The following is a 13,831-nucleotide window of genomic DNA, read 5'->3' on the forward strand; positions in this document are numbered from 1 at the left end:
TATTTGATGGATATTGTACATGATATATTAAATTAAATTTGATTATAAATTCTACAATAATAAAATTATAAAATACACATTACAAAATTAAATTAAATATTCTTGTTAATTTACATATATCTTTTGAAATTTCTTTTTGTCAAATTATATTTCAAATTACCATGGCATAGGTAGTGGAATATTGTAATGAATTCCTCTTTAGATTGGGCAAGAATGGAAGTGCTTGAACATTTTGTGTACATAATGAAAGTCTAAGTATAGAATTTAAGTACTTATTATAGATATATTCTTTGAAAATTATAAAAAATACAACCATAATGTATGACAAAAAATACAAATTACATATTGGGGCACATAATCCATTGCTTATCAACACGATTTAACTCTAGTCATATATATATTTTTCCCGAAACTTATCTATTTTGGATTTTAATCTTATCTTTTAGACATTTTATTTTTGTCCTCGTTAAGTATTATAAATTTCAAAATTTTATTTGAACTATTTTTTTTTACCTAATGAGTATTGTAAATGATATATTAAATTATTTTAATATAATTTTTTACAATAACAATTTTTAAAATACATATTAGGAAATTATAAAAACTCTTGTTAATTTATATTTTTTTGTAATTTTTTTTGTCAATTTATATTTTAAACCATTTCATAGGTAATGGAATATTATTATGATTTCCCTTTTTAGATTGGGAAAGAAGGGAAGTGTTTGAACAGTTTGTGCATACAATGAAAGTTGAAGTACATAATTTTGAGTACTTATATGTATTCTTCGAAAATGATAGAAATACAATTATAAGCGCGATTTTCGAATTTTAAAAGACAACTTTAAAAATACTATTGGGCATAACTCAAAATGATAACAACCTCATAATTATTCGATTACTAGAAGCATATTACTTTTCATGGAGAAATACTTTTATAAGCCATTGCGTTTTTCTCGATAGAAAGTGGTTGAGGAGATGACAATGTTGTGAGAGCATCAATAGTGGTATCACAATAGGCTTCAAGTACGTCACCTTCCTCTGTCGTGTATCCCAAAGATCCAAGCAATGTTGGCCAGCACTCATGTTGAATGGTTTCTAATAGCTTGACAACAGTTGGAACCTAAATAAGTTTCACCAGTAAGAAAAAATGTGATAACTTCACCCGTGCATGCTTGAAGTTCGTGCAACGTTCCCCAGCAATTTGATGTCTCACCATTCAACTTAAGTCGTACTGCTAGACTCATTTCCGGGTTTGGTCGTGATTCAACAATATTGGATGAGAGGATGAAAGAAGTAAAAGAAGAGACAAAGAAGAGTTTCCAAAGGTAGGCCATTTTACAAGAGAGATTGAAACAACAAAATGAAGTTTGTAGAAGTTAGATTTGCTTTTGTGATCATATATCATAAAAGGTAGGGTTTATATAGAGAGAAAATAATATATAATAATTTGGATAAACAAAAGAAAATACGATTAATTTACAAAGAGAGGTTAATTAGACTGTAACTTGCAATTAAATGTGAATTAATTATTGCTTAATTATCTTTCTTATGATTTATTAATCACTAACTATAATTAAAACGTTTCATAAATCTCCATTAGTATTAATCATTAATTTTCTTTTCATAACCTCCCACCCTTTCAACTTCTCAAATATAAAGTTTTATTTATATAAACAGGAAATTGTGGATCCAAAACGATACATTAATATGACATTTTTGTTGGTTATTCAATATTAAATATATAATTTGCATAAATACCAATTACATAAATTGTATTTAATCAATTGTCACCGACCAAAATTGAACTTAGTTTAATAGTAATTTACATGTATTATTTTCATTGTTGTACTAAAAAAGATTCCGTCCTACAAATGAGACATGCAAATAGTGAAACTAGTGTTGAAACTTAATCATTAAGTAGATGGCACTAAGTTGAGAATGTATATAGATTCTTTGAAAAATGAACGACATATGAAGGTGGAGTTCGAATATTATTTTACTTTTTCTACGAGATATAAGCTTTAACTAGTTGATTTATATTCAATTTATCAACTTGAGAACATAGGTAGATTTATGAACTCATAATTTTTTTTATAAGAATAATCTCTTATGCTAAAATAATATTATTAGTTTATTGTAATAAATGTCTTAATGATAATGTTAAAGTGCGTTTAACTCAACAGTAATTGACATGCATTCTACATCTTTAGGTCGGCGACTGGATCCTTCGTTCTCACCATTGTGGTAAAAAATAAAAGTAAACGCAAAATTTTTTATTGGAAATGATGACGAGATTAACATTTTCTTATATATCTAATATTAAATAAAATTTGAACCGATACTATATATTCTGGTTTTTCATTTTTGTTTAATCAAATGTAAAAAACAACTTCAAAGTTAAAATAAAACTAAAACTTAAGATGTTGTTCAAATGGTGTAAAGAGCATGTCACTAGGAGAAAAGTATCTAATATTAACAATCTTTCATTCATAATTTTGACATGCCTTGTATAATTTAGAATATGATAATAAATGAATGAGACACTAGAAACTATCTGTATCAACAAGTGACTCAATTATTAATGCGACAAAAATACAAATTATATGTAGAACACAACGCAGGTGGGTCTAACACGACAAGTTAACTTTAAGTAGATATATTTTTTAAAAAAATATCTTTTTGGTCCCTAGATTTTTAGTCTAGTTTCTATTTAGTCCATAAGTTTCAAAATGTTACATATTTAATCTTTAAATTTTGAGTTTTACTTCAATTTGGTCTCTATGATTCAAGATATATAATTTTAACCTCGAATATTCACTAAATACTCATTTTCAATTTTTAGTATTAATTATGTTGATATATTAAAAGTTATTAAAAGGATTATAATTAATTAAGTTATATTATATTTTATCACTTTTAAAATTAAATACAAATTTTCACTTCAAATTAATTAATAGAAATTGACGTCAATAATTGAAAGTGAGTATTTAATAGAAAATTGATTTTTAAAATGTAAAATATTAAAACCTAGAGACCAAATTAAAACAAAACTCAAATCTCATGGGTAAAATTATAACATTAAATTGAAATAAAACTCAAAACTTAAGAATCAAATATGTATTGAAAACATAAGGACCAAATAGAAACTATACCCAAAACTAAGGGACAAAAATGTATGTTTCCTATATTTTTTTCTTTTCTTTCAAAATATATTCATTTAGATCTTAAGAACCTTTTAGACATTTCATTTTTGTTCGCACTTTCAAATATTTTGTGTTTTGATCTCCAAACTTCCCTGAATTCTGTTATGATCAAATTTTTATATTTTGCAAAATAACTATTATGAAATCTATTTCAAAACTTGTTACCTTGGACTTGATACAAAATTATGTGATGTGATACTAGACTTCTCTCACTTTAGCAGTAAGAATATATAAATATAAATTAAAAAAATAGAAATGAACAAAACAATTCACTAAGTGGAAAGAGAAAAATAAAAGTTGTAAAAGAATTAGGAGTAGTATACCATAGTTAGTGAGAAACTCACAACAATTATCCCATAATTCACTTCTATACCTCCAACCAAAATCACACTTGAGTAAACCAATCTCCCCAAACAAGGCCTTTTAACAGTTGTTCACTACCTCCAAATTTAACATATTTCACCCCCCCAATTCTTATTCATTTACAACTTACAACAAGGAAGTATACCCACCAAAACTCCAGGTAAATATACACCCCCCCAACAAAACTCCAAATACCACCAAAAAAAAAAAAAAAAAAAAAAAAAAAAAAAGAAAGGATGAATGGCAGCAGAAAAAGAAAAAAAAAAGAGCAAAAATGAAAATGTCTACAACAATGGCAAGCAGGATGAAGTTTTGGATAGTACCGTTGGTTACCGTTGACGAGTTCGAGCAGGAAACGTCATGGTAGGGCGGAGTGTTCTTTGGGGCCGTGGTGTTGGGTTCCCTAATAACATGGTTTGAGACCGTGTCAACATGTCTACCATTGATGGAGTTTGGTAAGCTTGCACAAGGCTTCCGTTGCGTGTTGAATCACCACGTGCAGTGGCTCGCTGCCATGAATGAGAGCTTAATCCTGATAGAACATACGCCCTTCCCGAAGCCTCGTAGATGCGTTGGTTTTCCATTCTTTCCTTCATCTCCTTCAGCTCAGCACAAAGTGCAGTGCACAAATGATCACCAGCTTGTCCTGAGATACTTTCTGATACTGCCTTATAACAGTTCTCCAAGACAGACACTGCATTGGCCAAATCACCACGTTCGGCCGCAACTCTAGCCTTGGCCATTGACTCCAAGGCAAGTACCCGATTGCATTGCCTGTCGACTTCTATTGATACAGATTGTTCTCCAATCACATTAGGCCTTCTTATCTTTACCTCTTCGATGTCTTCTAAAGTCACCATTTCATTCGTGATGGGCTTTCGGTAAGTACATTTGACATTGAGCAATGGCATCTCATCATTGGAACTATCAACTGGTACATTGATCGTCACCAAAAAGTCTCTTTCTTCTTCAGCATACAAATCTCCAACATCTATAGTGCCAATTCTTGAGCTTGCCATGATGTTCGATCGGTAATTTCCTGCTTTCAGTGAACTGAGCTGCAAACTAGGATGAACACACTCAATTCTAACCTGAAGCTGTTGCACAACAACACTCAAGAGCCCTCCAATGCATTGCGCAAATGCATCCTGGATTGTACCCTCTGCTTCTACAAAGGAAAACGTTCCCCCTGAAATCTCAGAGATAGAGTGCATTGCCGTAGCATCATGGTCAGTGCCGAAACCAAAAGAATGAACAGGTATCTGCAATTCTGTGTTGTTATTGCGATGGATTGATACCGGAAGAAGTGAACGATAGTCAGTTTCGGGATGTGAACTACCAATGCCAAAAGTATATGTATCCTGACCATCCGAAAGTAACATAATACTACAAACAGGATTCTTCCACTTTCGATCCAATAATACTTTGGTCCCTTTCTTTAAGCCATCAATGATGTTTGTTCCACCATTTGAAATCAAAGAATTAATAGCTTGTAATGCCTGTTGTCGTCCACTTTCGGTCATCCGACAGAGAGGAAAGAGGCGTCGTGCTGCAGAGGAGAAGGAAATTACTGAAAGCCGATCCGAGGGGCCTAGGTTCTGTATCACAAAACCCATTGCTCGTTTAAGCAAAGCAAGCTTAGTACCAGCCATGCTCCCACTGACATCAAGAACAGTAACAAGGTCAACTGGAGCACGAGAGCTTTGAGACGGAGTAAATGGGGATTGATTTTCACAAGAATGTTGCCTCTGATTTGTAAGACTAGCCTTGATATGCACTAATACAGTGAAATTATCATGAATTGCCGATCGAGCAACAGCTGAAACTTCAGGATATGTCTTAACCTCAATTGTTCCAATAGAACCATCAACAGCATCTACAACAGACGTTCCTCCATCAGGAATGCTAGACTGATGATCTAGGACTTCATCATCGTCAAACAGGCCTGGTTCCGGCTCATGAGATAGAGATGCTATCTGCCTAGGTGCATCAATCGGTGGGGGACGAACCCTTCTTAAAACAGTCATCCAGGAATCATCTCGTGACCAATCAATTTGATTGATTCTCATCATTCCATTTGGAAGCTCTGAAGCAGGGCTCTGGAAAGGAATCTCTTTCCATTTGGCCCTGCAAACCGGGCAAATTTGGTTTCCATGCTTAACATTTGAGGTTATGCAATGGAAATGAAATGAGTGGGAACACTCGGCGGTGAAGATAGCATGGCCTTTTCCCGGCTTCATAGCAGTCAGGCAAATCGCACATGTCCTCTGCAATTTGAAAATGATAAAAGGGTCAGAAAAAAAGAACCAAAACCTTCTACTTCATATAACACAAGCTACAGAACAGCATGTTTAAGATGCAGTTTCAGATGATAACATGAAAACATCGCTCAATATTTATCATTAAGCAGAACAGGACACTTTATAGCATCTCGGTGTTGCTGGAAGCACAAGAAATTCTTTTGTAATTACAGCTTCTCCATGATTCAATCCCAATTTGAAAGCTAATCAAATCCTTTTGTGAGGAAGGGTTCTCTCTTCCAGCTTGCCTGGCTGTGTCTTTTGGTAGTGGGCATAATATACCTCAAGTTTCTTATCCCCCCACCACAAACACACACACACACACACACACACACAAAAAGGGGAAAAAAAAAAAAAGAAAACATAAACAAAAAAGCATCACACTTCCATATACAAAAAGAAACTGATCCTGTACAAGGATAGGGGCTCTGGCAGTAGAGGTCAAGCGATTATGGGAGGATGGAAGTTTATTTAAAAGGGTGGAACGTCAGTTACCTAGAAGCTGAAGCATTTTGGGAGGGTCTATTAGCAGTGCAACGTGAATGGGCTGGGAATAATTCACCGCTCAAGGTTGACAGGTGCTTTGGAAGTGATTAATCTGCTAAGCAGAAAGGAAACTTCCCTTGCTGAGATTAACTTCATCATTGATGATTTTTTTTTTTTTTTTGGTTGGTAACTCCATTAATACTTTTTTTTGTCACGTCCTGAGAAAGGAGAACAAGTCGCTTTAGCAGCTTTGGCATCCTCTCAAAGTTGTTCTTTGATATGGAAAGATGTTTTTCCAGAGATTGTATTCTCTCTCTCATTCGTAATGAGGAGATTAAGGATATTAAGGATTAAAGAGTCTTAAGTTCTCAAAAAATAAATAAATAAACAAACAAGTCTACTCTCTCTTTGTGTATAGGCATGTTAAATTCAAGAAGCTGCATAAACTTTGAGTATCCAAGGTCAATAATAACATAGTTACTGAAATTTTCTTTATACGCACAAGTATTCTACCTTGAGCTAAAAGGTAAAACTTCCTACCCAATTCCTATCTCAAACCATTCACTTATACTTGGGCCCGATATCTTTAGCATATGCACAAAAGAAAAATGGAAAGGTCAATTTGCTTAAAAGCTAATTATCTGCAGGCACTTTTGGTATTAACTTTCGGTTTTTTCTTTTTGCCTCCAAAGGGTATTTTCAACTTACCTTTCCCCTTCCCCCATACTCGTGAGAGGGAAAGAAACCAATTTCAAACAGTATATGCGGTTTCTTTAATAAAAGCAAACAGAATATACATATTTCAAGAACTTTAGGGAAAAAATTACTCATCATTACCACTGTAAAACTCAACGGTAAATCTTCTAAGCAAAAGAAAAGGGGGAAAAAAGTCAATATTAGGTAATAGAGGATGACATGATGGAAACTAACAAACAGTCAACTGGGTAACTTTACAAAAGTTAGAATAGTTAAGCAACAAATAGAAGATATAAAACAAAAGAATGAAATAAAAAGAAGAGACGATATAAGTCCATTAAAAGAAGTGAAATTATGGGTTGCCACATAAAAATATTGTACTTTGAATTCTTTTTACTATTCACCTAAGTCTAGCTTATTATGGTGATTGGTGGAAGTCATACAAATGAGGGTGAGGTGGGTCCATTGGCTTTTCAAAAATCAACATTTGGGAGCAAAAGAGAAAAAGGCTCGTGGTGCTGACAGTGCAAACCACTTCTCTCTCTTCAGGGGAGGATTGAAAAGTAAAGGCAGAGAACAGAGTTACTTCACTAATAAGCCAAAGGCTTAATGGTCCTTGAAGGGACTACTCCACTTTACCATTCCCCACATAAATTCATGTAGTTGAAAGTAACATTACAACTCATCACATTGAAGCCACAAAGTAAAACAGATAAAAGTGGTACACAGAACAGTAGAACAGTGTTCTTCTTTCCCTTGTTATCTTTTCTGAGGCAATTGTTCATGAACAGAGAAGGATATTCCGATGATTTTTTTCTTTAACAAATATAATTAGTTTTCTTTCCACATAGTTCCCTTGGATTACTACTCATATCCAACAATCTTGAGAGCATAATATACTAAAATTTAACTCACCAAAAATCTAACAAAAACCCTCAAACAAATTTATTCACCAAATCCTTAACAAAAAAGCTACCAAGCTGGAAAAAAAAAAGAAAAAAGAAAAAAAGAAAACCAAGAAAGCTTCACAGCAGAAAACTCAACAAATAAAAATTCAAAAATCAAAGAAGGGAAAAAAAAAAAAAAAAAAAAAAAAAAAAAAAAGCTTTGCATCAGTACAAGCAAGAACAAGATAAACACTAGCAGAAAACCAAAAAAAACTAGCAAAATGGAGAAACCCCAACAAACCTTAGATGATCTGGTTGAGTATTTGGAGAGCCTGAGACTGGAAGACGACGGAGTGGGTGTCGCTGCCGGGCGGCAATCAGAGCTAAAACTAGCCGGAGAAAGCAAATTGGACGGCGCGGCGGCGTCGGAGAACCTAGAAGCCATGGAAGGCAAAGAATCATGGAGATTTCGAGGGCCATAGAGGCACATATTCAAGCCGAGAGCTACTTTCACCTTCTTCCAAGTAGAACCCATGTTTCAATTCAGATCTAAGGGCGAGAAAATCTAAGTAAATCCAAGTGGGTATGAAAGGAAATGAAAATTTTCAAGGACGGTGAGGCGAGAAGAGAGCATAGTGTGAAGAAAATTATGAAGGGGATAAGAGATTTTGATGAAGAAATGGAAATGGGTAGAGAGAATTGAAAATGCTTCAACTGGGAAAAGTCAAGACCACAGGAATTGGCAAATTGTGACAAAGAGGAGAGAGGGTTTTGAGAATTGACCTTTTTTTCGGTTTGATGGAGTTCACAATGGAGAAAAGTAGAGTTAGAGAGTTTCAGCACTGCTTTTTATATTAAATTTTAGTATATGGATAGAGCATTCATATTCATAATATATTATTCTAATTAAAGTTTCTATAACTTCTATATGTCACACATCCTATTGATTTCTATACATAATTTTCAAGTATATTTTTGTTAGTATAACATTTGTAATGATGAACCAAAACGAACATAGTTCAACTATATACAAATGTATTAACCATCAAGAACATTACAATTCGAATCCTCCTACTTCTGTTGTACTACAAAAATGGAGAGAATAATTTTTTGGTCATTAGGTCTGGCGTCTAGTTTCTATTTGGTCCCTAAATTTTTAAATATTATACATTTACTTAGTAAGTTTTGAGTTTGAATTCAATTGATTTCTTAGATTTGAATTTTGTTTCAACTTGATTCATAGGTTTCAAGATTTACGTTTGTAATTTAATTTTTTTTATTAAATATTTATTTTTAATTTATTATAAATTTTAGTATATGAGATAAAAGGGGAGAGAGGATTTTGAGATTTGAGCCTTTTTAGATTTATGGGGTTCACAAGGGAGAAATGTAATGGAGTTGGTGAGTTTAGCTCAACTTTATAAATTAGGTTAAATTATAAAAAATACCTTTGAACTTTGTTATATGTTTCAAAATTATTCTTATATTTTCAAAAGTTGTAATATTACACTCGAATTTTCATAAAAGTTTCAAAAATACCCTTAAAATGGAAATTTGTTAGAATTTGGATGGAATTTGAGATGTGAAATGGTGTAGTAGGTGACATATAATGAAAATTTGAATCATCACATCGTTTTAGGTCATTCTCACACAATTCCAAATCGCAATTTCTATTCGAAATTCTAAAAATTTTATATTCCAATAGTAGGTTTGAAACATTTATAAAAGTTCAGGGTAATATTACAACTTTTGAATGCATAGGGGTATTTTTAAAAACAAAAAGGAAAGTTCAAGATATATGTTATAATTTAGCCTATAAATTAAGACTATTATAAATTTAGTATGTGTAATAGATAGAGTATTTAAATTAATAATATTCTAATTAGTGTTTCTACGAGAGTTGTTTTCAAATATATGAAAATGAGCTAATGTATTTACATATATATAAAAAAATGTCACTGTCTACAAGTGACAGACACATCTATATGTCTATCACTGTCTATCACCACAATGATATTTTGCTATATTATAAATATTTTTAGCAATTACGTCCTTTAAAATAATTACTCTTTCTATATCTTCTATATGTTACCTATTCATTTATATAATTGATTTCATAGTTCTTTTTTAACTCTATCTGTCATTCTTTAATACAATAATTAAAGTGATACCAAAGCGAGCATAGCTTGTTCAACTGATGTATGGTGTGTTAATGATTGAGAGATCTACAGTTTGGATCTCCATACCGCTATTGTACAAAATTGCAATAACAATGAATTGAGTTCAACTAACATACACTTATACTGTCAACCTCGAGATTAGAGGTTTGATTCTCCCACCCTATATATTGTAGAAAATATATATATACAATAATGATAAATTAAACATCCGATTTGGAGTAACATGCATTTTTATTGGGCTAAATTCACTTTGACTATTTATGATGAATTTTTTGTAATTTATACTTTTAACAACCTTATAAACAAAGGGTGTAGAGATCATTTGTATCCACAATACACCAATTCAAAGTTAAATGAAATGACACATAGCTCTTTGTTTTTTTTGTTTTTTTTTTTCTCTTCATCTCTCTTATGTGCATTTATTGTTCTTCATGTGCCTTCATTTCATAATGTTTTATTAGCATGAATCTCTTTTTCATTTTTGTTGACCTAAATGTAGCATTTTATTTTTAGTTTTGTCATTTGTGGCATATGCCTTTTTTACGTTTCGATAGTACATGACTTGCTAGAGTATTTTTCAATAAGTATATTAGCTAAGAATTATATCTTTGGTTATCTTTGAAGAAAAATTGATATGAACTTATTTTACTATTATAAATCAAATATTATTATTTTTTTTAAAAAATCAAATATTATGTAGTTGATAATTTTCATATGCAAGTTATATTTTTTACCCACGTAAAGATTGACCTCAAACATGTTACTCATTTACATTACACGAATGTAATATCATAACAATTTACGAAGAAAACAAATAATAATTATTTACTCAAATCATGCTGATATTCTAGTGATTCATGAGACTAGTCGATAATATGTATAGGTAAAATAAATTAATCGACATGTTCATGAAACACGTGACTTATCTTGTAATAAAGATATTTATCCAACAACATTATACAAAAACAATATATTATGTACTATTCAAATCAAAGAAGCATATATTTAAGAAGATAGGATGAAATATATCACATTAAAACTCTTCTGCACTCATGACGCCATGTATTTTCAAGTGTAGTTTTGTTCTTTTGAGATTAATTTAGATTTAATTGGATCAATAAGAATTGTTGTTTGAAGTCTAATTTGAGTAAATTAGATGTAATTGGATTAAGCTAAGTTAATTAAAAAAAATAAATTTTTGGATGGAAGTGTTACTGCAGTGTGATTGGCTGATACTATCATAAGACTACAATGTGGTTGGCTGATTTTATTACAGGCAAAACTCGAGCAACATGTTGTGCAATATGTCAAAGACATTGTCATACACATCGTTACATGTCTGGCAGCAGATTCTGCAGAATATCTTTTACATATAGGTGGTTTGCAGATTTTCGTATCTGTCTTCCTTATTTTCTTGCAGAGAATATTTATTAACTCAAAAAAATAAGTTCTCACAGCTAGTTTTATTTATATCTATTGTTGAGAATTTTGGTTCGACGGGTGTTGTAGAACTCGGGGGAGATTAATTTGATATTGTATTTAGGGAGAGCCTAAATACGTTGAAGATGATGAAAACTCATATTTAGGGGAGTCTAAATATGATGAATGTGAGAGGATTTCACTCTTAGGGGGAGCCTAAGTATGTTGTACTAGGGGATCTCATACAAAACTTGAAAAAGCATTATTGTGGAAGTGATCGAAGCTCAAACTTAGGGGAACCTAAGTTGAAACTGAAGAGGAAGCTATATCTGAGTCACTGAAGAGGAAGTCTATTAGATAAGTAATGTACTTGCAATTGCTAAACTCTTTATAGTGAAGTTTCGTTCTATCGGACACCCTGCCTCCTAGACGTAGGTGTTTTTGCACCAAACTAGGTAACCAATCTCTGTGTTGTTATTCTTCTGTTTGCTTTTATGTTGCCCCCTTTCATACATATTGTTTGTGACATCTTGCTTGACATTGTACTCTGTGTTAGATCCATCCTCTATTTTTCTAGAACATTCTTATTTTAAGTTTCAAATTCATAATTTTGGGAAATTAATATATTTTTGTATCTTAGTTCAAATTTGGGAAGCCAGATTCTATCTCCAAAGTTTTTCCTAAGAATTTATCCAACATTTTCAGAATTTAATTATAGTTATTTAAGTGCGTTTTGGAAAGCCCTAACTTGTAACTCACTCTCATACGTGTGTCACTTTCACGTACATATCGATTTCTTTACATGTGAATATTTTTCATATTTCTACATTTACGTAGGTTCGACATCAACATAAGAGATGAATCGATATTTTCATTATATCATAGAAAAGTTTACAAATCAAGAAACAAATTAACAAAATATCACTAATGTAAATATACTATAAATGATTGACATGTTAACTTATTTAAACAAATCAATGTTTATTTCTAATTTAAATTTATTTTATAATTTTTTCAAAAATATTTATCAAACATCAACATTTTATCGATATTTTTATTGATATTTCTATCAAATTAAGACCCTATTATTTTCATTGATATCAGTATTTGAAACCTGGGATAGCATTTGGGCAAAATAATGTGTTAGATGATATAAGATTAAATTCGTCTTCATCCATTAGTTTAGACTTTTGGGTCAATCCGTGATTTAAGATGTTATAAGAGTAGATGGTCCAGAGAGGTCATGTGTTCAAGTTCGAGTGAGACTTTTAGATGATATAAGAGATAAAAGAGAAAGTCACGAGTTTCATGGTTCAAATTCCCCTACCCCAATTAAGGGGACTAAATTGAGACGTTAATCTATAACACTGTTAAAACTTGGTAGCATTACTAGTAAGCTCGGATAAGCATCCCTGTCACGGATGTCTTGCAGTGTTGCATCTAGCGTTGAACAACATTGCATCATGGGAGCATTTTGGTCTTTTTTTTATGCTTCTTGAGCCTAATTGCTCCATTTGGAACGTCTCAATGATCTCTTAAGCTCAATTTCTTGCATTATATTATATATAAACATCAAATACCAAAGAACTAACCTAATTTAGGACAGAAAATATAGCCCTTTCTAGGAGCTATCATCGTGTCTCCCGTTTTTCTAATTTTTTTATGCAATTTAGGGGAACATATAAGTGCAACCTTGATAGAAAATAAATATACACATCTTCTTTTGAGAGGAAAAAAAAAACCCTAATTTCAAATTCTAGAATATTTTTAGAATTAAAAGAAACTTGGTTTTGTTTTTGTTTCTTTGATGAAAGAAGAAACCTTTGGAGCCAGAGGAAGAGATTATTTACCAACTCAAGAATATGGAGAGATCATAACAGGAATGATCTAAATAATTTATTTTGTGTAATTTGCAGACTAAACGGAAAAATGTAAATTAAATTTATTTTCACTCATCATTTTAAGATTTTAGATCAATCAATGATTTAATATGATATCAAAGTTAGATGATATAATATTAAAATTACTTTCACCATCGACTTAAATTTTTCGGTCAATCAGTATTTTAATAAATCATTAACAAGGTGTCATGCACTTTTCTCATAACTTTCTTCATATATTTCAAAAATTAATTTAAACTTTTATTTTGTCTAATTTTAAATTATATATACTTTATAGGACATTATTCATAGGAACAATAATTCATTTCTCTTTTTTTTTTTTTTTTTTTTTTTTTTGACAATATATCTCTATCTTACTCAAATAAATATAACTCACCTCTTTCAATTTTCTAAAAT

At 31.5% G+C, this 13,831-nt stretch overlaps 1 protein-coding gene across 1 annotated transcript; it reads right to left on the reverse strand.

Moving 5' to 3' along the window:
* Positions 1-3,500: 3,500 nt before the first annotated feature.
* On the reverse strand, positions 3,501-8,765 carry LOC120083185 (E3 ubiquitin-protein ligase WAV3-like). Its single transcript, XM_039038825.1, has 2 exons — positions 8,237-8,765; positions 3,501-5,833 (listed from the first exon to the last, which is right to left on the reverse strand). Exons 1-2 carry the CDS (start codon positions 8,468-8,470, stop codon positions 3,896-3,898), a joined length of 2,172 nt encoding a protein of 723 aa, XP_038894753.1. The 5' UTR covers positions 8,471-8,765; the 3' UTR covers positions 3,501-3,895.
* Between the last annotated feature and the right edge of the window lie 5,066 nt (positions 8,766-13,831).

This window comes from Benincasa hispida, chromosome 8 (assembly GCF_009727055.1).
Source record: "Benincasa hispida cultivar B227 chromosome 8, ASM972705v1, whole genome shotgun sequence".
Classification (NCBI taxonomy): Eukaryota; Viridiplantae; Streptophyta; class Magnoliopsida; order Cucurbitales; family Cucurbitaceae; genus Benincasa; species Benincasa hispida.

What these genes read in the sequence shown, in the direction of transcription:
- LOC120083185 (XM_039038825.1), bottom strand. Translation starts at nt 8,470, where the DNA reads ATGGGTTCTACTTGGAAGAAGGTGAAAGTAGCTCTCGGCTTGAATATG. An exon ending in ACTCAACCAGATCATCTAAG is followed by an intron (nt 5,834 to 8,236) that starts GTTTGTTGGGGT and finishes TTCAAATTGCAG; the next exon opens with AGGACATGTGCGATTTGCCT.